The 24,970-nt window shown below is 40.4% G+C and overlaps 1 protein-coding gene across 4 annotated transcripts in view; it reads right to left on the reverse strand.

Annotated features, from left to right (window-relative positions):
* NELL1 (neural EGFL like 1) overlaps nt 1–24,970 on the reverse strand; it is a gene marked incomplete at its 3' end in the record, with an annotated part of 862,435 nt that overhangs the window by 629,236 nt on the left and 208,229 nt on the right. For all 4 annotated transcript variants that reach the window (XM_079930799.1, XM_079930798.1, XM_079930797.1 and 1 more), the window contains exons 11-12: nt 22,540–22,639; nt 9,715–9,843 (exon numbers count right to left, since the gene is read on the reverse strand). In XM_079930799.1, coding sequence (XP_079786925.1) covers nt 9,715–9,843; nt 22,540–22,639 — 229 coding nt within the window. The remainder of the gene's footprint in view (nt 1–9,714; nt 9,844–22,539; nt 22,640–24,970) is intronic.

Consider the following 24,970-nt stretch of genomic DNA (forward strand, 5'->3'; position numbering starts at 1 on the left):
AAATGATGACTGGAAAGGGGATTTGCCAAGATCTAGGTGAAGGGCATCCTAGGGCCAAGTAAGAACTATTGCACAAGCCTATTGAAGGAATACAAGGAGTTAGAGCCTGATGGGAGAAGAGAGAACACAGGAAAGAGTGGTACGAGACGAACACAGAGGAGTAGGCAGGGTCCAGTTCACACAGTGCCTTACACAGGACCAATCCTGGACATTATTCTAAGATGCATGGAAGCCATCAGATGATTTCAAACAGAAGAGGGGCATAATATGACTTACCATTTTAAGAGCTCACCCTGATCGATGTTTGGAGAATGGATTATGGGGGGGCAAGAGTGGACACCATTGCAATCACAAGCCATGAGATAAAGGAGGCTTGGACTAGAGGCGGAGCAAGACACGGGTCAATTCGTGATTCATTTTCCAAGTAAAACTACCAAGACTTCCTGATGCAGCAGATGTTGTGGGTGAAGGCAGCCTGGAATTGATGATGACTTCTCCATCTAGTGACCTCAGCAACAGGATGGATGAAAGTGTCATTAACTGAGATCGGGAGAAAAGTATTTGGGTTGGCCAAAAAGATCATTCGGGTTTTTTCCGTAACATTCTACTGAAAAACCCGAAAGAACTTTTGACCAACCCAATACATGGTCCTCTGCTCTCAGAACCGTGGAACTCAGGAGAGCTCTGTAGTACAATAGTTCAGCTACATGATGAGTTCGCTTGGCTTCTATGTGCTGGCTTAGAAAACTCATCAACACTCAGGACATTTTTATCATGAAGAAATAACTAAAAATTCCAAATATCTTATAAATGATCTTTCAAAACATGGTTAAATTGAAAAACAAGAACAACAACAAAACAACAAAAAGACAAGTGCTACTTTAACCTCTAGTCCTGACCACTGCCCCAGTTTGTTTGACTGGGGCTCCTTCCTAAGTAAAGAGCTGAAAAAATAACCCCGTGGTTCAACCCAAGTGCAGTAACCAAGGTTTGGATTTGGGCTATATTTTTGCTGTTTTAATTCCAAAAAGAAAGTTATAGGGAAAAAAGAAAGTTATAGGGATGGGGGTGGGGGGATGTCATTAAGAAGAGGCAAGAGTTTAAGTAGGTGGGAGAGCAGGAGTAGATGCTTTTGTAAAGCAGCCTTGGGAATAAAGAAGCAGAGGCAAAGAAAAGCCAGGCCCAGGAAGAAAGCTCAGCTCTATCTCCTGCTAGGAGGAAAGGGGCAAGTGGGTTATCACACGCAAAGCAATGGCTAGAGATCTCTGTGTCCTGGGAAGGCTGACGGGGAAGGTGAGGGTGGTGGTGGCAGTGAGATTGTTGCCAGATATCTGAATACCAGAAGATCTCTCCATTAGTCATGCAGGCTAAATGAGAAAGGGAAAAAAAAGGATACCCCGAGGTATTCTTATCTCAAACATTCTGAACCCCTGGAAATAAATTTGAGCAGGAGCTTAGAGTTAAGCTTTTACTAACATGAATAATCCAGAAGAGGCTTTTGATCCCTGCGCTGTCCAAAGCAGGAGATTGAAGCCCAGATTTGAGCATAAACTAGGCTACATGGATCATGAGGCGTGTGCATTTTATAAAATTTCAAAACAAGGGTTACCTAATTAATCCTTGGAGAATTAGAAGTATAACTAAGCATACTCACCATTTTCCCATTCATTCTCTTCATCAGGAATTCACAGGGGCTTGTTTCTACAGCAGTGCACTCACTCTAGCCACCGCATCCAAAAAATATCTACTCCCTTAGTTCTTCTGAATCTTCTTTCTGCTTGAACTCCGACCTTTCTGCCACTTTCCCAGCCTCTTAACACTCTAAGGGTCAGACCCTGTCATCATTTTCCGTCATGCGAAAGAAGTTATAAATCACCTTGCTAATCAGTTGCTGTGTTTCAGACATCTCAGCAGTTTTGTTACATGACATTATTTAATTCAACCCAATAAAACTCATTTTGTTCCACAACATATTATCCTTGAATTCAGCTCCACTTGTGTTTCTCCAAGGAAGGAATAACTTCATCTTTATAAATTATTATACTTGGTACCTCACTGCTAAAAATATGCTCCTGGCAGAACTGATAAAACCTGGTCCTTCCTACTAAGAACACTCTCCCCTGCTACCTTCCAATTCTCCCAAAAGATGCAGACGTGAGAAGCCCACTTTCTCAAAGTACTGGTCTCAATGAGTACACACTCTTCCAATTCCAAGAAAGATCCTCATAAACACTGATATAAGTTGATGATGATAACTGTTGTGACCCACTAAATCACTAGTAAATACCAGACAATTTGCTAAATTTTTGACCTGCATTGTCTCATCATCTTAATCGGGAAAACCAATTTCCCACATCGGAACTGGCCATAATAAAGCACTGGTTTACAACTTGCGGTCTGCAAAATATCTATTACCTGGCAGCAGGGCCAGAGCAGACTATTAATGATCCATACAGTTCAGACTTTTTCTAGTAACTCTCAATGCTTGCTCCATAAAAAATTACTTTCAGTCATGAGCGCTTAGTTGGAGGTATCCTTCTGAAACTACAAGATGTGGGTCAACTAATTCAGGCAGGTGTACCAATAGGCTTAGGCTAAGTCACGCAAAGGTAACAGATAATTGCACCCTCCAAAGTTTCAGTGATTTACACAATTATTTCTCACCCATGCCACATGTTCCTCACCTGTCAGCTGTCACACAGCTCTATGTAGACTTCATTCTGGAACCCTAGCTAAAGGAGAGGCCCTGCTCTGGAACAATGCAGGTTTATGAGAAAGAGGTGGAACCCTGTAATAGCTCTTAGATCTTCTACTACGAAATGGTACACATCTCACATCCATTCAGATTTCATTAGATGAAGGAGATAGCAAATATTTTGAACAATACCACATTGGAACAGGGTGGGGGATGGGAAGGAAGGGAGCAGCGTAAGTCAGGGCATAAAGCCCTGGAGGAGAAATGAGTCGAGTATTATCTTTATTTCATTTCTCTGAGTCTTTCTGTCCTCACTTGCAAAGTGGAGTTCATGTGGCCAACGTTACCATTTTCCTCAGACATTTACTGAAGGCTCAAAGAATACAATATATATAAAAGGAGTTTGAAAAATTCAGAGCACTCTGTAAGTAGGAGACATTATTTAATACTACTTGTAGTACTCTCTATGCCTGGCAGATTGCATGATGTATACGCACATCACATTGTTCTTTATTCTTCAATGTAACTTTTTACTATAGGAAGAAAAAGTTTATGAAACTCTATATAGACTCCAAATTCAAGAAGATCATGAATAGACCCCAACTGCTGTACTTTCCTCAGACACGACCTCTAATTGAAGCTAATGAATCAGAAACCATTTAAGACCAACCCATTGAAAATGTCATCCCAAAGGTAAAAAAGCCTCAGTAGACCAGATTCATAAAACACCAAAGTCCAACTACAGCAATTCTCAAAATGGGGAATGTTCCTGCTCGAGTCAGACGAGGCAAAATGAAACGAACTCCCGTGAATTGCATCACAGCTGACAAAGGGTCTTATTATCTTCTATTGATTGGCCAGGAGTTCCCATATCTTCTCTATGGCAATTTCTATGACAGTCTCTGCAGAGCAGGAGTCCCTAATACACTATCTCTCTGCTACTACCTTAGGAAGTTAAGAAAATTGAAAGTCTTTTGTGCTTCTTTTTCCACTGAAAGCCTGAATAGGTTTTTCAAGTTAGCCTGGACAATGTATGTAATATTTTGTTTTAATTTGCAAGCCAGTCGTGTTCATCGTCGTTTGTGAAATACGGGTCATTTTCACTCCACTTACTCAGAGAAAAAAATAACTTGCCTGAAGCAGTTCATAAGTTATCTACTCCTCTCTATGCTATAGTGAAACAATGAACTCAGCCTCTGAGAGTCTCTAGTACCCAGGCAGGCACGTGGTGAGCATCCCAGAGGAAAATTCTGAAGACAGAGCTGGGTAAATGGCCATAAGCTAAATTTTACCAAAAAAGAATGTAGTATACATAGCTTTCTGCCCACCCAAAACCACCCATACACCTGCCTCCTACTGCTACAACTCTAATTAGTTCAGACAAAGGGCAAAGATCATTTAGTCTCAGGGAAGGCAAACCCCCTATTCCAAATCCGGGGGTTGGACACAATTAGCCCAAACCAATGACAGTCATCTCGTTGGTCTCAGGGTGGAGAGGATATAATCCTGGTCTGAAAAATAAGCAGAAGATTTCTGCATGGAGAGAGAGGCAAGGAGGTTACAAAGGACCTTCTAGGAAGGACTTTCTTCAAACTTAAAAACACAGAACCTGAGAGGGCAGACAGCAGAAGCAAGAAAAACTACAATTCTGCAGCCTGTGGAAGGAAAACCACATGCACAAAAAGACAGACAAAATGAAAAGGCAGAGGACTATGTACCAGATGAAGCAACAAGATAAAACCCCAGAAAAACAACTAAATGAAGTGGAGATAGGCAACCTTCCAGAAAAAGAGTTCAGAATAATGACAGTGAAGATGATCCAGGACCTTGCAAAAAGAATGGAGGCAAAGATCGAGAAGATGTAAGAAATGTTTAACAAAAACCTAGAAGAATTAAAGAACAAACACCTAGAAGAATTAAAGAACAAACAAACAGAGATGAACAATACAATAACTGAAATGAAAACTACACTAGAAGGAATCAATAGCAGAATAACTGAGGCAGAAGAACGGATAAGTGACCTGGAAGACAGAATGGTGGAATTCACTGCCACAGAACACAATAGAGAAAAAAGAATGAAAAGAAATGAAGACAGCCTAAGACACCTCTGGGGCAACATTAAACACAATAACATTCACATTATAGGGGTCCCAGAAGGAGAAGAGAGAGAGAAATGTCCTGAGAAAATATTTGAAGAGATTATAGTCAAAAGCTTCCCTAACATGGGAAAGGAAATAGCCACCCAAGTCCAAGAAGTGCAGAGAGTGCCAGGCAGGATAAACCCAAGGAAAAACACACCGAGACACAGAATAATCAAACTGGCAAAAATTAGAGACAAAGAAAAATTATTAAAAGCAACAAGGGATAAATGAGAAATAACATACAAGGGAACTCCCATAAGGTTAACGGCTGATTTCTCAGCAGAAATTCTACAAGCCAGAATGGAGTGGCATGATATATTTAAAGTGATGAAAGGGAAGAACCTACAACCAAGATTACTCTACCTGGCAAGGATCTCATTCAGATTCAACAGAGAAATCAAAAGCTTTACAGACAAGCAAAAGCTAAGAGAATTCAGCACCACCAAACCAGCTCTACAACAAATGCTAAAGGTATTTCTCTAAGTGGGAAACACAGGAGAAGAAAAGGACCTACAAAAACAAACACAAAACAATTAAGAAAATGGAAATAGGAACATACATATTGATAATTACCTTAAATGTGAATGGATTAAATGCTCCAAGCAGAAGACACAGGCTCGCTGAATGTATACAAAAATAAGCTCCATATACATGCTATCTACAAGAGAACCACTTCAGACCTAGGGACACATACAGCCTGAAAGTGAGGGGATGGAAAAAGATATTCCATGCAAATGGAAATCAAAAGAGAGCTGGACTAGCAATACTCATATCAGATAAAATAGACTTTAAAAGAAAGAATGTTACAAGAGACAAGAAAAGACACTAAATAATGATCGAGGGATCAATCCAAGAACAAGATATAACAATTATAAATATATATGCACCCAACATAGGAACACCTCAATACATAAGGCAAATGCTAACAGGTATAAAAGAGGAAATTGATGGTAACACAGTAATAGTGGGGGATTCTAACACCTCGCTTACACCAATGGACAGATCATCCAGACAGAAAATTAATAAGGAAACACAAGCTTTAAATGACACAACAGGCCAGATAGATTTCATTGATATTTATAGGACATTCCATCCAAAAACAGCAGATCACACTGTCTTCTCAAATGCACACAGAACATTCTCCAGGATAGATCACATCTTGGGTACAATCAAGCCTCAGTAAATTTAAGAAAACTGAAATCATATCAAGCATCTTTTCTAACCACAACGCTCTGAGATTAGAAATGAATTACAGGGGGGGCTTCCCTGGTGGTGCAGTGGTTGGGGGTCCACCTGCCGATGCAGGGGGCACGGGTTCGTGCCCTGGTCCAGGAGGATCCCACATGCCGTGGAGCGGCTGGACCCATGAGCCATGGCCGCTGAGCCTGCATGTCCGGAGCCTGTGCTCCGTGGCGGGAGAGGCCACAACAGTGAGAGGCCCACGTACCGCAAAAAAAAAGAAAGAAAAGAAATGAATTACAGGGAAAAGAATGGACAAAACACAAACACATGGAGGTTAAACAATACATTACTAAATAACCAAGAGATCACTGAAGAAATAAAAGAGGAAATCAAAAAATACCCAGAGGCAAATGACAATGAAAACACGACAATCCAAACCTATGGGGTGCAGCAAAAGCAGTTCTAAGAGGGAAGTTTATAGCTATACAAGCCTACCTCAAGAAACAAGAAAAATTTCAAGTAAACAATCTAACCTTACACCTAAAGGAACTAGAGAAAGAACAAACAAAACCCAAAGTTAGTAGAAGGAAAGAAATCATAAAGATCAGAGCAGAAATAAATGAAATAGAAACAAAGAAAACAATAGCAAAGATCAATAAAACTAAAAGCTGGTTCTTTGAGAAGGTAAACAAAATTGAGAAACCATTAGCCAGACTCATCAAGAAAAAGAGGGAGAGGACTCAAATCAATAAAATTAGAAATGAAAAAGGAGAAGTTAAACAGACACCACAGAAATAGAAAGCACCCTGCGAGACTACTACAAGCAACTCTATGCCAATAAAATGGACAACCTGGAAGAAATGGACAAATTCTTAGAAAGGTATAACTTTCCAAGACTGAACCAGGAAGAAATAGAAAATATGAACAGACCAATCACAAGTGATGAAATTGAAACTGTGATTAAAATTCTTCCAACAAACAAAAGTCCAGGACCAGATGGCTTCACAGGTGAATTCTATCAAACATTTAGAGAAGAGCTAACAGCTATCCTTCTCAAACTCTTCCAAAAAATTGCAGTGGAAGGAACACTCCCAAACTCATTCTACAAGGCCACCAACACCCTGATACCAAAAGCAGACAAAGATACTACAAAAAAAGAAAATTACAGACCAATAGTACTGATGAATACAGATGCAAAAATCCTCAACAAAATACTAGCAAACAGAATCCAAAAACACATTAAAAGGATCATACACCATCATCAAGTGGAATTTATCCCAGGGAGGCAAGGATTCTTCAATATATGCAAATCAATCAATGTCATACACCATATTAACAAATTGAAGAATAAAAACCATATGATCATCACACACACACAAAAAAAACACAGAACCTCACACAGAGAAGATTTTTAACCCCTGCCCCTTTCTTCCTTCTTTGGGATGCTGGTATGAGGACACCATGTCTGGGGCTATGGCAGCCACCACTCAACCACAGGAAAATAAGCCCAAAGCCCAAGTGTGCTGAAGATGGCTGAATGAAGAGAGAGGAGGGCGTTTGCTCTAAATGTTGATATTCACTCTACTTGGTTCTCAGTGCCTCCCATCCTGTTGCCCAGTATTTGACCCCTGTTTTAGTCCCTGAGTTCTATTCTTAGACTGTAAATGGGCTCTAACGTTTAGTCATTTCTCCTTAAGTGCTATCCTTCTCATTATGAACATGCCCTCTGGAATTGCAGAATGTCCCCCTGATCACAGAAAAATGACTAAAGCCCGAGGACATTACCATGACTCAAGGGTGGTACCACAGTATACACTGACCCAAGGCCCCGCGCACACAACGAGTTGAGAAGCGTGTTCAAGGAAACAGGGATTCAGACCTAGAATCGCCCAACATAATCAATAAAATAAGGCCTCACAAAGGGTAGGCATAATACCACAAATGGTACCTCATAAAATTGATTCTATGTAACAAAAAATGAGGAGAGAATCAAAGAGTCCCAAAACAGCATTGGTACCAGCAATTTCCTCCCAGGTTCTGCCAGGTCTCAATAGCTAAGGGGAGCCAGGAATGGTGGGTGTACTGCTTCCAATAGACAACTAAAACACCGGCCAATGGTAGAATCAAGATTCAAATTATTTTGAGGTTCCTTCTATCATTTTTATAATTGTTCATAGTCTCTCCCCACATATAGCAGAAGGTAAGAAAACAAATTTTTTAGACCATTACCTGGCTTGTGGGATTTTTTCATGATAAATGGAGAAGAAAATGTTCACATTTTTTATTTTTAAAATTACAGTAATTTTCTGACAAAAAATACAAAATAGCATAAGGTAAGATATAAAAAATAAATGTTAATGTGAAGTATTGAAATTAATAGTCCTCTTCCTCAAAACTGACAAATAAGTAACATGATGTTAATGGATAGATGAAAAGGTTCATAACTAAAGGGCAACTTCACCCTCCCAAGTGGCATGTCTCCCAAATCAAGTTCAAATCTATACAGGTAAGCAAAAGGAAAAAAAAGTGTAGAAAAAAGTGTGTGTGTTGGGGGTTAACTATTAGTTAGACTTATATTGCTAATGAGAACCAAAGCAGTAATAAAGAAAGTCTTCCAGAAGAAATGAAAAACAGAGGCTTTCTACCAGGTTCTGAACACTAACAGTAATTAGAAACATTTCCTTAACAACTTTAGTCAAAGTCAAAAAGTTAAGCAGGGGTCAACAACATAAAACAGAAGAATGGAAAGGAATTTACCATTATTGTCATCAACTGTCTTTACCTTGACAATACTTGACCCACATGAGAACCAAATCAGTAGGAGGACAGTGACCAAGATTTTGCAGCATTTATTCCAGTCAAGACATCTACCTTCCTAATTAACAGAACACCAAGGTTCAATAATACTAGTAAAGGTGACAGGAATAATTAGGTCCAACCAGGATGGAAAAACAGCCTAGCCATCACTTTGCCTATAAGAATTTCTCTAAACTGATGGGAGAGAGCCAGTGAGCACTGGAGAAATGGATGGGCTCAGATTTTAGGGCACTGTACATGTAAATCCAGGGTCAGAACTAATCCCTGATCCTCTGCTATATTAAAGGAAAAGGAGTATGCAATGCTTGCCCCCAGCACGCTGAGCATGGAAAGAGGAGTTCACATAAGACAGAGGAGTTGCTCTGCTCTATAAAGTAGAAAAGGGGGGTCACTGATGCTTGAGGCCACCAACCTACTATACCAATCCATGTGCCAAAGTTATGAGTCCATCTGTCACTGGGACTTTTAGTAGAGTTTGGGAATTAGCAACACATGAATCAGTCATTAGGAAACACAACTGAAAAAAAACTCTGCCCTTGGCAGGTGAAGATGATGGCAATTGGGTATAAGCTAGTATCAAAGCATCCATTCAAAAAGAGGATCCACCATGTAACATTTAACTGAAATTGAAGAAGACAATATACCCAAATAAGACAACATAAAATGAGGGGTTTAGGGTTTTGCTGGTGATTGAAAGGTCTTGCTTTTACATGCTACTAAGCAGCCTGGATAAGTCAGAAGAAGAGAATATCCTAGATTGTTGGTATTATTTTTTATAGGATCCCACAGGACCAGAGCCAAGTGAAGGCTTTCATTCTTCAACCACATCCACCAGGAGTATATTTCTCACAAGTTAACTTTATTAAATAGTTCACTTACCTTCACAGTAGGCAGAGTCTCCCTGGACAGAGATGTAACCATTCTTACACTCACAAGTAGCTTTGGTATTCCAGTTTTTGCACTCTGAGTTTTCACCACATTTAGGTCCTTCAGCACAAAAGTTATGACCTAGAAGAAGCAAATAAAATTTTACATCAGGAAAGAAAAGAATAAAAGACTTCCAAATAATAAAGCATGAGACATTTTTATTATATGTCAGCATACATGAGAACACGCCTTGGCAATATGCAAAGGTAAGCTGGCAAGGGGGTAGAAGAGTAGGACTAGGAAACGTTGGACCATCCCATGCTTCACATTTTTTCCCCCTAATATACATACTTGCTAAAGTTGTTCCTTCTTGAAGGCTTTTATCCATGTTGATCCTGAATCTTCTTTCTACTGCCTTCTTATATGACTTGTCTTTCTATAATTGTTTTATTGCAAAATTTATGATACATAAGAGATACATAAAATGAATATATATGAATATATAAATAAAATGAATACAATATTATCAGTACCCCTTTATTACAGGTCCCCAATGAATCCTCCTCCCAGCCATCAGACAACTCTCTTAATTTGTGTGTTAATCACTCCCTTACATATTTTTATAGTTTTACCATACATAGGTATGTATTTCGAAATTATAGATTATTTAGTTTTGCCCATTTTGAACTTCACATGTGAAATCATACTGTAATATCTTCCATGGTGGGTTTTTCTATTCACCCATGTTAATGTCTATAGCTATCTTTCATTTATTTGTCAGTGGTGTATAATATTCCATAGCATGAATATTCCAAAATTTATCCATTATACTACACATTGACATTTGAGTTATTTGCACGTTTGGAATTACAAACAATGCTGCAAGGAATGTTCTAGAACATGCTTCCTGAGGCATACACTTTTTTAACCACATGTTTAACATTTCTTTGCCCAAGAGTCTTCTTGAATCTCAGACATTCCTTCTAGGATGGTTATTTTTCTTAATGTATCCTTTATAAGTTCCTTTAATGAAGATATTTTGATAGTAACTGTGCTCAATTTTAATTTATCTAAAGATGTCCTTTGACCACCCTCTTAATTGAAAAATAGCTTTTTTGGGTATAGAGTTATTTTGCCTCATCATTTTGAAGATATTCCATTGTTTTCTGGCTTCTATTGTCACTGTTGAGAAGTCAGTTGTTAACCTAATCATCATTTCTTAGTATGTGACAAACACTTTCTCTGTGGCTTTTAAGATCTATTTTATTTGGTTGTTTGCTTGATGGGGAAGGGGGTTTGTTTGTATTCATTAACTTTAAGGTATTTAGGTGTGAATTTATTTTTATTTATTCTTCCTAGGATTCCTTGGGATTCTTGAATCTAAAGATTAAATCTTTTATCAATTTGCAAAATTATCAGGTATTTTCTCTTCAAACATTCTCTTTTCACCATTTTATCTATTCTCTCTTTCTGGAATTCAAATTAGATAAATATTATTCCTTCCTTCTCAAGCTCTCCTCCATGTTTCTTAGACTTGCTTTACTATTCCCTTTGCTTTTTTCTATGCTGAAGTCTGTTTAACTTTGGATGTATCTTTTGGTTTATTAATTCTCTCAAGTAGTGTCATGTTCTGTTTCAGTCATCCATATCATTTTTATTTTACTTACAATTTTATTTTGTAGAATTCAATTTCTTTCTTTTTCAGTCTCCTTGATCAAATTTGTGGTCTCCTATTCTTTCATCTTTTAATTTCCTTTTTTAAAAACATATTAGACATATTTTATACAGATAACTCCAGTATCTTCAGTCTTCTGACTTTATTAAAGTAAAATCAGCCTCTGATTTTACAGTTTGTTTTGCTGAGTATCATGCATGAGGACTTCTTTTCTTGTGCTTTGAGTGAGTCTTTTATTTGTGAGCTCATATTTTTTAGGATTTAATCTGTGGAAATTACTTGAGGTTTGGGCTGTAAAATTGTATTTCTTCAGAGAGCATCTGTGTTTGCTTTTGTCAGGTGCCTGAGGGAACTATCAACCCACCATCACTTTAAATTACATTTTGCCTTGGGGCATAAGGATTGAGCCACACAGATAGAATAAATTTAGGCCCTAAGCTTTCAGGAATGCAAACTTTTCTCTGCCATACTCGCTATCTAGAGTCGAGACTGATAGGCAAGTCTTCTCTTGCAGAGTGGATTTTTCCTAGTCACCCACTGAGGATTTACCCTTCAAGGTTCTTGATTTATGCATCTCACACCAGCCCCAGGCTTTGTCTCCTGTCTACTTAAACAGTGTCCATTAGAAGCCAGATGCTACCATTCTACCCTCTGGGCAAATGCCAACTCCAGTGTGTTAACTTATCTCAAAAGAATCACCCTTTTCCAACATTTCTGGTCTCTGATTTTTTTTCCTCCTACCTCTATGACAAGCTGCACCAATTTCCTCCCGACCCCCCCAAAAATTTATGTTACGCATCATTTTTAGGTGAACAAGAATAGGCTATGCCCACCACAGGAATTGTGAAGTTCAAATATAACAAGGTATATGAAGGTGCTTTATCATCTTTAACTCAGTACATTTTAGCAAATAATAATTATACTGCTACATCACATATTGCAGTCTCATAAAAAAAACAACTGTTCTTGGAGAGGAGATCTAATTTATAATTCAGGGTCTATACCAATAAACAAAATAAATCGCTTTGCCTGTCTAGGTACGTATACCAGGAAAGGACAACATCAGTGATTTTCACACTGTTCCTCAGAATCTTGCGCACAGATGAGTTGTCGGATAGGGCTCAAGTCCCCCACCCCTGATTCAAATAGAATAGCTTTGCTTTTATATTTTTGATATAGTGATCATGTGAACAACAGTTTCTGGCTGTAAAAAATATAGAAAACACTGAACTATATCAACTCCAAGTTTAATTCCTTTTGGTGATAACATTCTAGAATGTTTTTCCCTTAAAACAGAATTTTAAACCAACACTCTTTAGACCATACTTAGTCTAAAAGATAACAACTCTTATTAAATAATAACATTCATGTACCTATATGTCTGGCATTACACTAGATGTTTTAAATGGGGATAATAATATACCTTATTAATATGTGTGGAAAGAGTTAAATGCGCTAACCCATATAAAGCACTTAGAGCAATTCTTGATACGTACTAGGTGGTCACTAAACGTTAGCCACTGTGATGAGAATGATAATGATTATGATAATGATAATACTGACAACGACATAGAAGTTCAAATAAGTTGATAACACTGTTATCCTCAGCTTCAAGATAAGAAAAGCCCAGACTCATTAATATCTAGCTAGTAAGTGGAGATGCTAAGATTCTAAATTAAGTCTGGTAAGCTCCAAGCCCCATGTACTTTTCCTGTATCCTCTCACAGAGCAAACCTAGCAAAAAAAAAAAAAAAAGTGAAAGATGTAGATGCTCCTTGTGATGTTAGAGAGTAGATCCACAGGCTTGGGGGAGCGTGGCATCACATCCAGCCTCACTATCTGACCTGCTAACTGGAGATTGCCCCAATCAAAATCAGAGGAAGAATTTGCTGGACTTGTGAAACATGTGTCAGTCAAGAGCACTTTCACAAGGACTTGAAAAGCTTATAATAACCATTAAAAGTACGTGATGTTTTTGCTAGCAAAGGGACAATTTTTAGGCATCATAGCTTTCTTTGCCAGAGGAAGTGCCTGGCCTTCCCTCCCCACGTCAGAATTGATCAATTAAGTTATCACATTTTCTTTCATTATAATCCTTGACTCAATGTCATATGTGCATCCTTTGTTACATGGCTGCGTTTTTGTTTTTTTTTTCTTTCCCAAGACTGCAACTGTCCTCCTTCCACATGCATTTGACAGGCTGGAAAAAAGCCCCTGAAACATTGTTGATTTTCCAATGCATATCTATCAAGCACGTGCCATATCAATTCACAATGCAGAGAGTTGGGTCAATTGTATTTCAAGGACAATGAAGGGCCCCTGTGAGACAAACCCAGTTTATGGACAAATCCACTTTGGCTGGGCCTCACCGTTGTGCCAAAAACACATGTTTTGTTTTTTTATAATTAATGCAGGCCTTTATTCAAGCAATATTTACTCAGTGCCTGCTTGCCTTTATGCACGAGTGAATAACATCCACTGAATTTGTATGGGGCACCTACTCTGTGGACTGCAGCACCACGCAAGCTCCCGGGGGCAACGTCAAAATGTGTGAGACATTCCCTGACCACAAGGAAATTAGAAACTCTAAGGGGATATAAGCTAAATACAGGGGTAGGTAAGTTGTGAGCAGTACAAATTATCATAGTGTGTCAGAGAAGAAATCCCTTCCAGATGATGCAAAACTTGACCTTTGATTCATCACAGGTAGAAACTTGAAAAGGGGCAAGACACAGATCCCAGTGGGAGGAATGGAACTCCAGCCCTTGAGGAAAAAGGGTAAGTTTAAAGAACCTCAAATAATCTGGCACAGTTGTAATAATAATGATTAACAGTTACTGAGCATGTAATATATGCTAGGCACTCAGTGAAGTGTTTCAGATGCATTAACCCATTTAACTCTGTTAACAACCCTATGAAACTGGAATTATTATCCCTATTTCACAGATGTAGCAATTGAAGTTCAGAGAAGTTAGTGCACTTGTGAAAGTACACAGAGCCATATATATATATATGATATATATATATATATCATATAGATATATGATATATATATATCACCCTCTTTCTTAAATCACTGTCTTTTTTTCCCAGAATCAGAAGCTGTGACCAGATTGTAGAATACACACGCACATGCGCACACATACTCAATATTCACGTTATTTTACCTGAATATTTTTAATAAGTAGCTCTAGAGTCTGTGGAATTATCATCCTATAATTAGAAGCACACAGTGACATCATTTAACTAGTACTGGTCCAAATACAGAGAACACTTTTATTATAAAAGCTGCTATTTATTGAGTTTTTCTAACTTGCCAGGCATAGAGCTTCCCTGGTGGACCACTGGGTGAGACTCCGTGCTCCCAATGCAGGGAGCCTGGGTTCAATCTCTGGTCAGGGAACTAGGTCCCACATGCCACAACTAAGAGTCCACATGCCACAACTAAGAAGCCCGCATGCTGCAACTAAGACCCAGCACAGCCTAAATAAATAAATACATAAATAAAACAGATTGGGTCATGTCACAATCCCCCTTAAAAATCTGGTGAGGGCTTCCCATTTTACTTAAGAAAAAATACAAAATCCTTAACTTTGATTTGAAACAACAAACAGGCTCTCCTCTCCCTCTGTCATTTCCCTCCAATTGTATCAGCCTTTGTTTTTAATTCCTCTAGTACTCCAGTCTCTTTCCTGATTCAGGGTCTTTGCAAGCTTGTCCCACCAACTCAGAACATTATGAAACATCCCTGCCAGAATAATTTCTACTCAGCCGTCAAGTCCCAGCTTAAATATATTCTATTCAGAGAAGGCTTTCTTGTCCCTCAGGTCTAAAGAAAATCCCATTACTCTCTCCCATACCACCCTATTCTTCTTGTTTATAGCAGGTATCACAATTACTAATTACATGTTAATTTCTGTGTTTATTTGTTGAATGTCTGTCTTCACATGAGAAGCTCACTTCTTCAAGGGAAAGGACCCTGTGAGTTTGTTTCCCTTGTGCCTAAGGCAATATCCAACACATTATAAACACTCCAATATTTGTAGAGCTAATGACTAAATCCTCAGTCTTTCAAAACTAGAACTAAAGGAGTGTTTTAAAGATGAATAAACCAAGCCTCAAAGATGTTAATTACCTTCCTTGTGGTCACGTAGCTAGCAGGGTGAAAGAAAGATATAAACCCAAATATGATTCTAATACCCAGTCTCTCTCCACCACTCTACACGACCTCCCAGCCATAATTTTAATCATTAAGGGACATTCAAGGAACGCCAACCCTGACCTGAAGAGACCAGTACTCCATCAGTCATTAGCAATTTCTAGTCCCTGACATGCCTTGAACCTTTCAAAGGAACAAACCTTATTTCTTTCTCGAGCACACAGTCCATTATTACTTGCTGCTTGGGGACTCAAAGTCAGAAGAAAAATAACATCACACGACAGAACACCATCCATGGATGAGATACCAAGATGAGTAAGACCCACTTGGAGCTTATTTACACGCGAGTGATGGAAATGAGCAGATGCTCAGAGGAAGACACACAATCTGCTGAAATGGGATTCCAGGTTTTATTCCAAACACCTCCTTTAGTTCCTGGCAGAGGTACTATTCATTCATTTGACAAATATTAAGCCCCTGCTGTGTGCCCAGCCGCTGTGCTAGACAACAGGGATATAACAAAAAAGCCACAGGCATCATAAACATGCCTTCATTCATCTAACACTCTAGCAGGGATGGCTACCCTTGAGTGTTGGGTTACAGGAAATATTGTGATGGAGAGGAGCAAGGTACTTCCGGAATGTATCACAGAGAAGGGTCCTAACACTAGGTATCAAAAGGAGATTTGAGGGATGAGTGAGGTTGACTGGACAAATCATAAGAGTTCCAAACACAGGGAGCAGCATGTGTGCACGACATGATCAAGGAAACTAAAGAAGAAACGTTAAGTGTTGGGGTCCTATTTTCTCCTCTCATTGGGAGCGGTCTAAAATTTAGACTCCCTTCGTGGTCCTGAATCTAGAGTTCTATTGCCAGTGAAAGATCAATAACACTTGTAAAACTCTTTGCTTTCTTTAAATCCATTGGCCTAATCTGCATACAATAAACCCTGCCCCTCGTAATGAAGCCCTCACACTGCCACTCTCCAGATCCCACTCTGTACCTTTTTATAATTACAGCAAACCATCCACCCATTCTGCTTCATCTCTGGTTTCTCCATCCAACAATGGATAAGCATCTTTACGGTTGACTACTGTGACTTCTTCCACAGCAAGGAATGAATAGGTCACTACCCCTGGGCAGGAGTTCGTTTCTCTAAGATAAAGTTTGATTCCACATAGGGCATCACTGCTTGTCCTCAATCTCCCGCCCCTAATGCATCCCCCAAGGGTCAAGCAGGTTACCTTTGGAATGACAATCCGAAAATGCACCTCAGATTCCTCTACACTAACTCAAATCCTAGAAAGCCAATACTCCTCATATCACTGCTGCTTGCCCAAGCTTGAAAGTCACAAGGAGCAAAGGTAAACCGAGTACAATACATTCCATGTGCCTAGTTGGTATGGAGACAGCTCCACCCATGGACTGGCCCTATAGGAGGGATACGGCCCAAAGATCCTTTATGGGAACAGGATGCCCTAATGTACTCCACAACCAACATACATACCACAGAAGCCTGGGCCCTGGAGGGGTGAGGACAGTCCTTTAGCTCCTGTGGACAGAGGGTTGTAACATCAGGATGGGCCTACTAGAGACAGAGCTCTGGATTCTCACAGGTTCTGTCTTAGAAAGCAATTGGTTTTTCTACAGTAGTCAACACTTAGGGGTCTTCCAGTCCAAGGCAGCCTGGTCTTAGTTTCAGGTCTTCTCTCTGGGGCAATGTGTCTCCTTCCCAAGGCTCCCTGGGCCTGGATCCTTTGTGGCACTTTCAGGAACACAGAATTCAAGGGCTCCCTGAGACTGAACTCTTCTCCAAATGCCCTCTGTCCCCAACCTCAACAGTTGAGCATATAGCCTTGTCATTCCAGTGCCCACTGTGGTCCCCGGCTGCAGGTATTTTGATCAGATTCCATCTATCAATATGCAGAGGACCTGACCCATCTATAAACTATGGGTTCCTCTATACAGGCACTAGTTTACCTTCTGATTAAGTGCCTCTTTTACAGGTCTCTTTTCATCTCAAATACACTGAAATCCTCTAAAACCATTTCAGTTACAAATTCATCTAAGATGATGAGGAGGTCTAGAAAAAAAGAAAATCATGCCACACCAAGGCTCTTTGGGAGGAGTTAACTGAAGGGCATAAAATCTTAAGTAGTACAAGTAATAATCTCAACTAATTTCAGCCCAGGCCAGATGACAAGGCAAGTGGGCATGAATTAAAATTACAGATAAACACATTGGGAACAGATGTCGGAAAGAACTTTTTCCTCGACACTGAAAAGCTTAAACATGCGGCCGAACCCTCCAAAGTCACTGGCAACACTGAAGATAAAATTAGAGCCAATTATGAAGGGAATAAAACCCTAAGGAGTGTAGCAAGCATTCTGGGATGAGCCAAACGATTGGTGTGTTTTCCCGGAGCGATCCTGAGAAGACACAGTCACGTTGGTTTTTGTTCCCCCTTCAACTGAGAGCACTGGCAACTTATGAGCAATCTTTTTCCGCTGGGGCTACAGCCACACTTTTGTTACTCCTTCCAAGGCAGAAGCATAGACGTCACTCCGGTACCCACTCCCCTTTCTCCACCCTCGTGGCCTTATGCTTAAGTGGACGGGCTCCTGCTATAGCCATTACCTCAAGGTAATGATGAGGGTAAACAAATTTCATGCTGCCAGCACACACTGTCCTGAGGCATCAGAAACAAACTGCACCAGTGATTAGGGCTGCTCTGGGTAGTGTCGCTGGTAACTGAGATGGTGGATCCCAGCAACTGCAAAGTGGCTTCTCCCTGCCAACGTCTAACATCTTGATTCTTTTTGCATGTGTCTTCCCTAACTGTCCTGCAGTTCTGTCCCTAACAGCATCCTGGCTGCACCAGTAGCCCTGTGGATATAACTACCTGTTCAGCTGATTACCTTCATTTTTCTCTGAAGGGCAGAGAAATGAGTTACAGCATTTGTCGTTACCCAAGATTTGAAGAGTCAAGGTGTTCAAGCACCGAGTGTGGATATCGGTTCTGCTGATACAACGAACAGTATAAATCAGCCAGAGCCTGTTATCCTTAACTCGAAGGTCTTAGGTCTGATTCCCACAAAGAGAAAAACCCAGTATAAAGCTATAATCTGCACCTCTCTCCTTGAATGGAAGCAAGGGGGGGAGAGAGCTCTATCACCATACCACCGTATCAGAAAATGGGCATGACTCAGTGTAAAAAAAAAATTAGCTTCATAATCAAGCCAACACGTTAGGTCTTGAGGAAACAAGTTATAACTCTGCAAAATGGGTCTTAACACTATTTCATAGATGAAACAGAGCCTTCAGCTGGTACTGAAAATAATTTCATTCAGTCATTGACATGAAAACGACAGGACTATTCTCTATGGTAGGAACATATCTTCATCCCTCCCTTTTCTCCTACATTCAAAGAATCGATTCATAAAATGTAATCATTAGGGCTTCCCTGGTGGCGCAGTGGTTGGGAGTCCGCCTGCCGATGCAGGGGACACGGGTTCGTGCCCCGGTCCGGGAAGATCCCACATGCTGCGGAGCGGCTGGGCCCGTGAGCCATGGCCGCTGAGCCTGCGCGTCCGGAGCCTGTGCTCCGCAACGGGAGAGGCCGCAACAGTGAGAGGCCCGCGTACCGCAAAAAAAAATGTAATCATTAAAACAAGCGTTAGGGCTTCCCTGGTGGCGCAGTGGTTGACAGTCCGCCTGCCGATGCAGGGGACACGGGTTTGTGCCCCGGTCCGGGAGGATCCCACATGCCACGGAGCGGCTGGGCCCGTGAGCCGTGGCCGCTGAGCCTGCGCGTCCGGAGCCTGTGCTCCGCAACGGGAGAGGCCACAACAGTGAGAGGCCCGCGTGCCGAAAAAACAAACAAACAAAAAAAAGCGTTATTTTTTCCAAGTTGGAGAGCTTTATGGATACTATTTAATCAACCAACAGGGGGCAAAAAGCACCGTCTGTGCTTTCTCAAATTCCAGTCTAAACCTAATGAAAATAAACCTTGAAAAACTTCAAATCCCCAAGCAGGCATGAGAAAGGCTTTGACTCAGATTTCTGAGCGATGATACTGAGGGGTGATTTCCTTCAGACTAAAGACCTGACACTCCCAGTAAGACAAAGAGAGATGATAAATACGCTAATTGAAGGGCCTTCAGTACAGGTATTGAAAGAGGCTACAGCCACTTCTGTGTCTGTAATCAATAATATCAGGGTGGCAGAAACCACACAGCTGAAATCACACCACTGTGCTCATCCCTGAAATAAGTATTTCAGGTCATCAGTCTTACCTCTCTCTGTTCGCTCGCTGCCTGTCAATCAGGAGACAGTCTCAATCCACAAAGCAAATGGTATAGCCCCTCCATATGCAGGATAAAAATTAGTTTACACAGAAATTGAGCGTTTCTCATCTTTTCATTACTTTCTGGCTTTGAGGGGGGCAAGGAGGAGGGGGAAGGAGAACTGAATAACGTGCCTTAGAAGAGGCCCAGCGGGCTTTCCCAGTCTAATTAGAATCAAAACTGTCCAGCCCCCCTCATCTTCCAAGACTCCACTCAGAAAACACGAGCACAGAGGAAAACGTAAAAGACAAACAGAAGTCAAAGGGGAAAAATATCTCCCACAATATCGTGAGAAACTCTTAGGCTACTTTTAAGGACGCTGTTGGGAAATAAATTGGAATTAAGAGACACAGAGCAAAATTCATGGAGAGCATAGGTCAAGACAATGGACCTTTGAGTGCATCTGGATGGATTTTTTTGTCCATCACCACATAAATTTTACATTTTTATGAAAAAGAAAACACCCCACTGCCCAGACAAATATCCTTTTCATTTCCTGATTGTCCACTGTGCAGAGCAAGTCCCAGCATGTGGACAAGTGGGCTGAATGTTCTGGGCTCCTCTCTGCTATGGGTCAACAGGAAAGGAGGTAATGATAGTAAATGGTGCCGACAAGGGCTTCAGTCAAAAATAACGCTTTTTTCATTCTAGGGTCTGAATTCTGAGATAGGAATAAATACGAGAAACCTAAGAGAATCCATATACCCAAATGGTTTCATTCAACCTGCTTCCCAGGAAAAGAACCTCTCCACCTTTTCCCTATCTCTTCTAAAGACACACGTTGGTTCCTGTTAAAACACAGACTTGTCAAGGGACATAAATAACTCCCTCACTCACACGCGCCTCCAAGAAAAACCATCAGCTGCTAAATAAAAGAGCTGGTAGTTTCCCGGCTGAGAAGGAAGCAGGTGGGAGGAAGAAGAAAATCCTCAACTGTACAGATTGGCCCTGGCTATGATCGCATCTATGAAGCCCTATTCCTGCCTCCCAGTTTCCCCTCAAAGCTGACTTAGCTTTGGTAAAAGCCACCAGGTCGCTAGCAACAGGAGCCTTAAATGAGTCAACTTTGCAATGAGATGTCACATCTCTCAGCATCTTCGTTGGTAAAAAAAAAAAAAAAAAAAAAAAAAGTTTCTGCATCCCCGAGAAGTGCTAGCAGAAGCTGTGGTACCCAGTCTGTTGTAAACTGGGTCAGAGCAATGAAAATCTTCTTGAATTTCTGTGGGATAATCAATGATCCTGCTCGAATGAAACCATAAATCAGAAAGGATTTACATACACTGAGTCCCACTTGGCACCTTAACAAATATCAAGTGATGGATTTTGCATTAAATTATAAGACCTACTTAACAACCCTATCAGTTACCAATAAATGCATCCCTCTGAAATTCCAGTCAATCTTTAGTCTTTCTAAAGCATCTGAGCTGCAAATACACTTGTAGCCATGAAAGCAGATAAATCAGGGGAGATACTCTGACAGCATACCACGAATTCTAACAGCCATTTACGGTTATCCAGGTACTAAGTTTTCCTGGGAATTTTTACCAAAACACAGCTCTCCTAGACTAACCACAAAGAGAAATCTCAGCCCAAGCTGAAAACATGCCATGATCAAATATATACTTTTATATATCAGAAGGTACTAGAGGAGGGGTCGGCGAATTACGAGCTGCCACCCGTTTCTCAAAATGAAATTTTAATGAAACACTGCCACTAATTTATTTACCTATCACCTCTGCCACTTTGTCAATACAACAGCAGGGGTGAGAATATCTACTCTGTAGCCCTTTACAGAAAATATCTGCCAATGCTTGTGTTAGAGAAAAGACAGAAAAAAGTAAGATAGGATATAACCTGAGCTAAGCTGTTATGCTCCCGGCTTCTTAACTCTAGAAGCTTCCAAGGTAAACCAGAAAGAATCTAACTCACTGGATATGTGAGAATGTGGAGAAGACTGTACGGTGGGTAGAGGTTTAAAATAATAGCAATGAGTTTAACTGGATGTTTTTTTGTAAGATTTCAAATCAATTTTAGATTCTCCTAATCTATTTAATTCTGCCTGGGTGAGAAGTTTCAGAGAGGAAGTGATATTTGATCCAGAGGCTTTGAAGAAATAAATTTGGAAAAGAGGGTAATTTCAGGAATAGGCAGCAAAATAATTTCTGCTCGTGCATTAATTAGCAGTTAAGTGCTACTTACTTGAAGCTTTTTTCCTTGCAGGAAATAAAAAAGCAGTATATAAATCTATGAGTAAGGATTCAGTGTATGTCATCCTCTGGCAGATAGGGGAATTGGCCCATGGAAAGAGCTGATAAGAATGTTTCCCAATCCCACTCATGAGAAAAAAATGCAATAATGATGCAGGAACTATTATTATTATAGGAACCATCGTTCACTGAATATTTATCACGTGGTAGGCATGATGCTAGGTGCTTACGCATTATCCCATTTAATCCTTACAGCAGTCTTAGGAAGTAGATAGGATTATTATCCCCGTTTTTACAATTGATAAGACTGTAACTGAGGACAGTAAATAGCATATACACATATCTAAGTAGCAGAGTTTTGGACAATTGTTATTGTCATCACACTAGTCATTAAACCTTCAATCCCTGCCCTCCATCCCCACCCAAAGCTCCATCGCCAAGCTCTCTTACCTCTGCAGACACTGCAGCACTGATTCTCTGGGAGAATGTGATCCTTCTCTGAGCAGTTCAAAGGAGGGCATGCTTCAGTAATTTTTACTAAAACTCCACCCTGCAAGCCAAATAATCAGGAAACAAAACAATGTTCATATTTTTAGTTGCTGATCCAGACATAAATGCTCATTGTTAACAGCCTGCGGTGATAACAACCTATGATAATTAACAGGAATCCCAGGAATCCCACGATAATGAGTCGCAAATTAAACTGATGAGACTCCTGGAAGAGAGAAGGTCAAGTTCCCTTTCTGTATCAGAAGAGCCTCAATTTCAACAATTGGTTTCGTTTTTTCTTTTTTGTTTTAACAAAGGGGTTTTGAGTATCTTCTATATAGCAGAATGTCACCGACAGTGTAGAGCTGGTAAATTTTTAACAATTGACTATTGGATGGCGGAACCCTAAAGTTAGCATTTGCTGATTTCTGTGGTGTCAATAACCGGACATTGTGAACTACCAACATGACATTACCGACCACAGAGTTGGGAAGTTATGTACAATGAGCTCTCATGAGCTTTTATGAGACAGCTGTGGCACTGCCCTGGATCACAAGCACTGTGAACCCAAAGATAAGTAAGACATTTTCCTTGCCCTTGATGAACTCACAGTTTGGATGGAGGGAGGAAAAAAAACCTCTTAAACTAGAAACCATAATACAATACAGTAAGTCCTACAAAAATGTGCTCTAATTATGCTATGGTAACTCATCACAGGAGAATAATTAATTCTGCCCAAGTGGGGAGAAATTCTGAAGAAAATGCCACATTTGAAGGAACTAAATAATAAGATAAGGAAGAAGAGAGTTTCCTGGCGGAGGGACCAGCAAGGACCAAGGTATACAGGTACGATGAACTGAAAGTGGGTCAGTTAGATGAGCACTAGATATTCCCTAGAAATAAATAAGATCACTTACAATAAAATTTTAAATATTCAGCAGGTGAATCTTTAGGGCCTCACTTCACCAAAGGTCCTCTTTGTTGACATCACTAGCATCTATATTTAGTTTCACTCTGAATTTTTAAAATCAGCTCAATAGTTACTATAAAAAAGGGTTTGAGAGTCCCTTATTTTATCTAAAATGTTAAGTTTTTTTCTCCCATTCTTAACAGCATGGTTAAGTCAACCAAGAAGCAAGCTCATTTAAGTCCAAAAGGTAATTCTCAACACAGATGGGAGAATAGGATGGAGCTGGGCCACCAGGAAGGATGGGGGAGATTCTGAGTTCTCCATCTCCAAGATATGCTGTCATTCCAGGGTTCCCTGGTTTGGCAGAACTCCCATTATATCAGGCACATCCATTCGTAAACATGAACATAAACATAACTTTAAATGTCAAATGTAATATAATTTCCAACTACCCATCATCTGGATTACTGGCACCATGGTTTCCTCTCCTTTCTCATAAATTTCAGCCAAGGCATTCCTTGTGGTGTCTTTTGTTCCCTTTTGCTCTTCATTTCTTGATCTGTCCCAAGGCATCTAGATCTCTTGCTTTTCTCCTATCTTAAAACTGGCCCTAAGATGCTGAAAACTGACCCTGCTATTCGCCCACGGTCCCCATTTCAGCTACATTCCACTCTCACCCCTCAATCCAGGCCACGCTGGATGGCACCTGGCCTCAAGAGCTAGCACCAGTCTAAGGGCAGTATGCCTATCAGTTGAACCTCAGCTTTTGCAACAGGGAATCAAACCAATTATTACAAACCAATGGATGTTAATAACCTCACTGTCAGCAGCATAAGCTGAATGCAAAGGAAAACACAATGCTTAATTACTTACCATTGCTGCCTCGACTTCGATCTTTCAATATTAATGTATTTATTCATCATCTACTGCCTCCTTGCATAAACATGAATGGTGAACTCTGTTGGATCCCTTTTATCAGTTCACTGTGCCCGTCTCCCAACTTCAAATGCCTTTCTGCTAATGGCTCATCTCTCAGCCCTCAGAGGGTCCCTTTGGGCACTGGAGCCACTTTGTAGGGAGCCAGAAGTTACCTACAAGTTCCACAACCCCCAGCCCCACGGCCCAGAGCCAGTGACTGACAGGCATGGGAGGTTCTTTACTTCAAGGAGAGATGATAGCTGGGGTACGTTCAGAACCCCAGCTGAATCAGGGTACCTCTGACCTTTCACCTAAAATTGCACCCTTGCTGAGCTGCCTGCCCTGCCCAAGCCTGCATGCCCACACCCTTACTTCTTCCTCCCAGGAGCACTATCTTAATAAATCACTGTACTAAAATCCTGAGCTCAGGGTCTGCTTCTAGGAGAATCTCAACTAAGACGATGAGATAAATTTCACTCTTGCTGTCAAAAAATTAAACTGTTAAAAGAGATTATCTCTAGGTGGTGAGACTCTGGAGTGATTTTCTTTTACTTCCTTATATTT

The sequence above is a fragment of the Stenella coeruleoalba genome, assembly GCF_951394435.1.
Source record: "Stenella coeruleoalba genome assembly, chromosome: 8".
Lineage (NCBI taxonomy): Eukaryota > Metazoa > Chordata > Mammalia > Artiodactyla > Delphinidae > Stenella > Stenella coeruleoalba.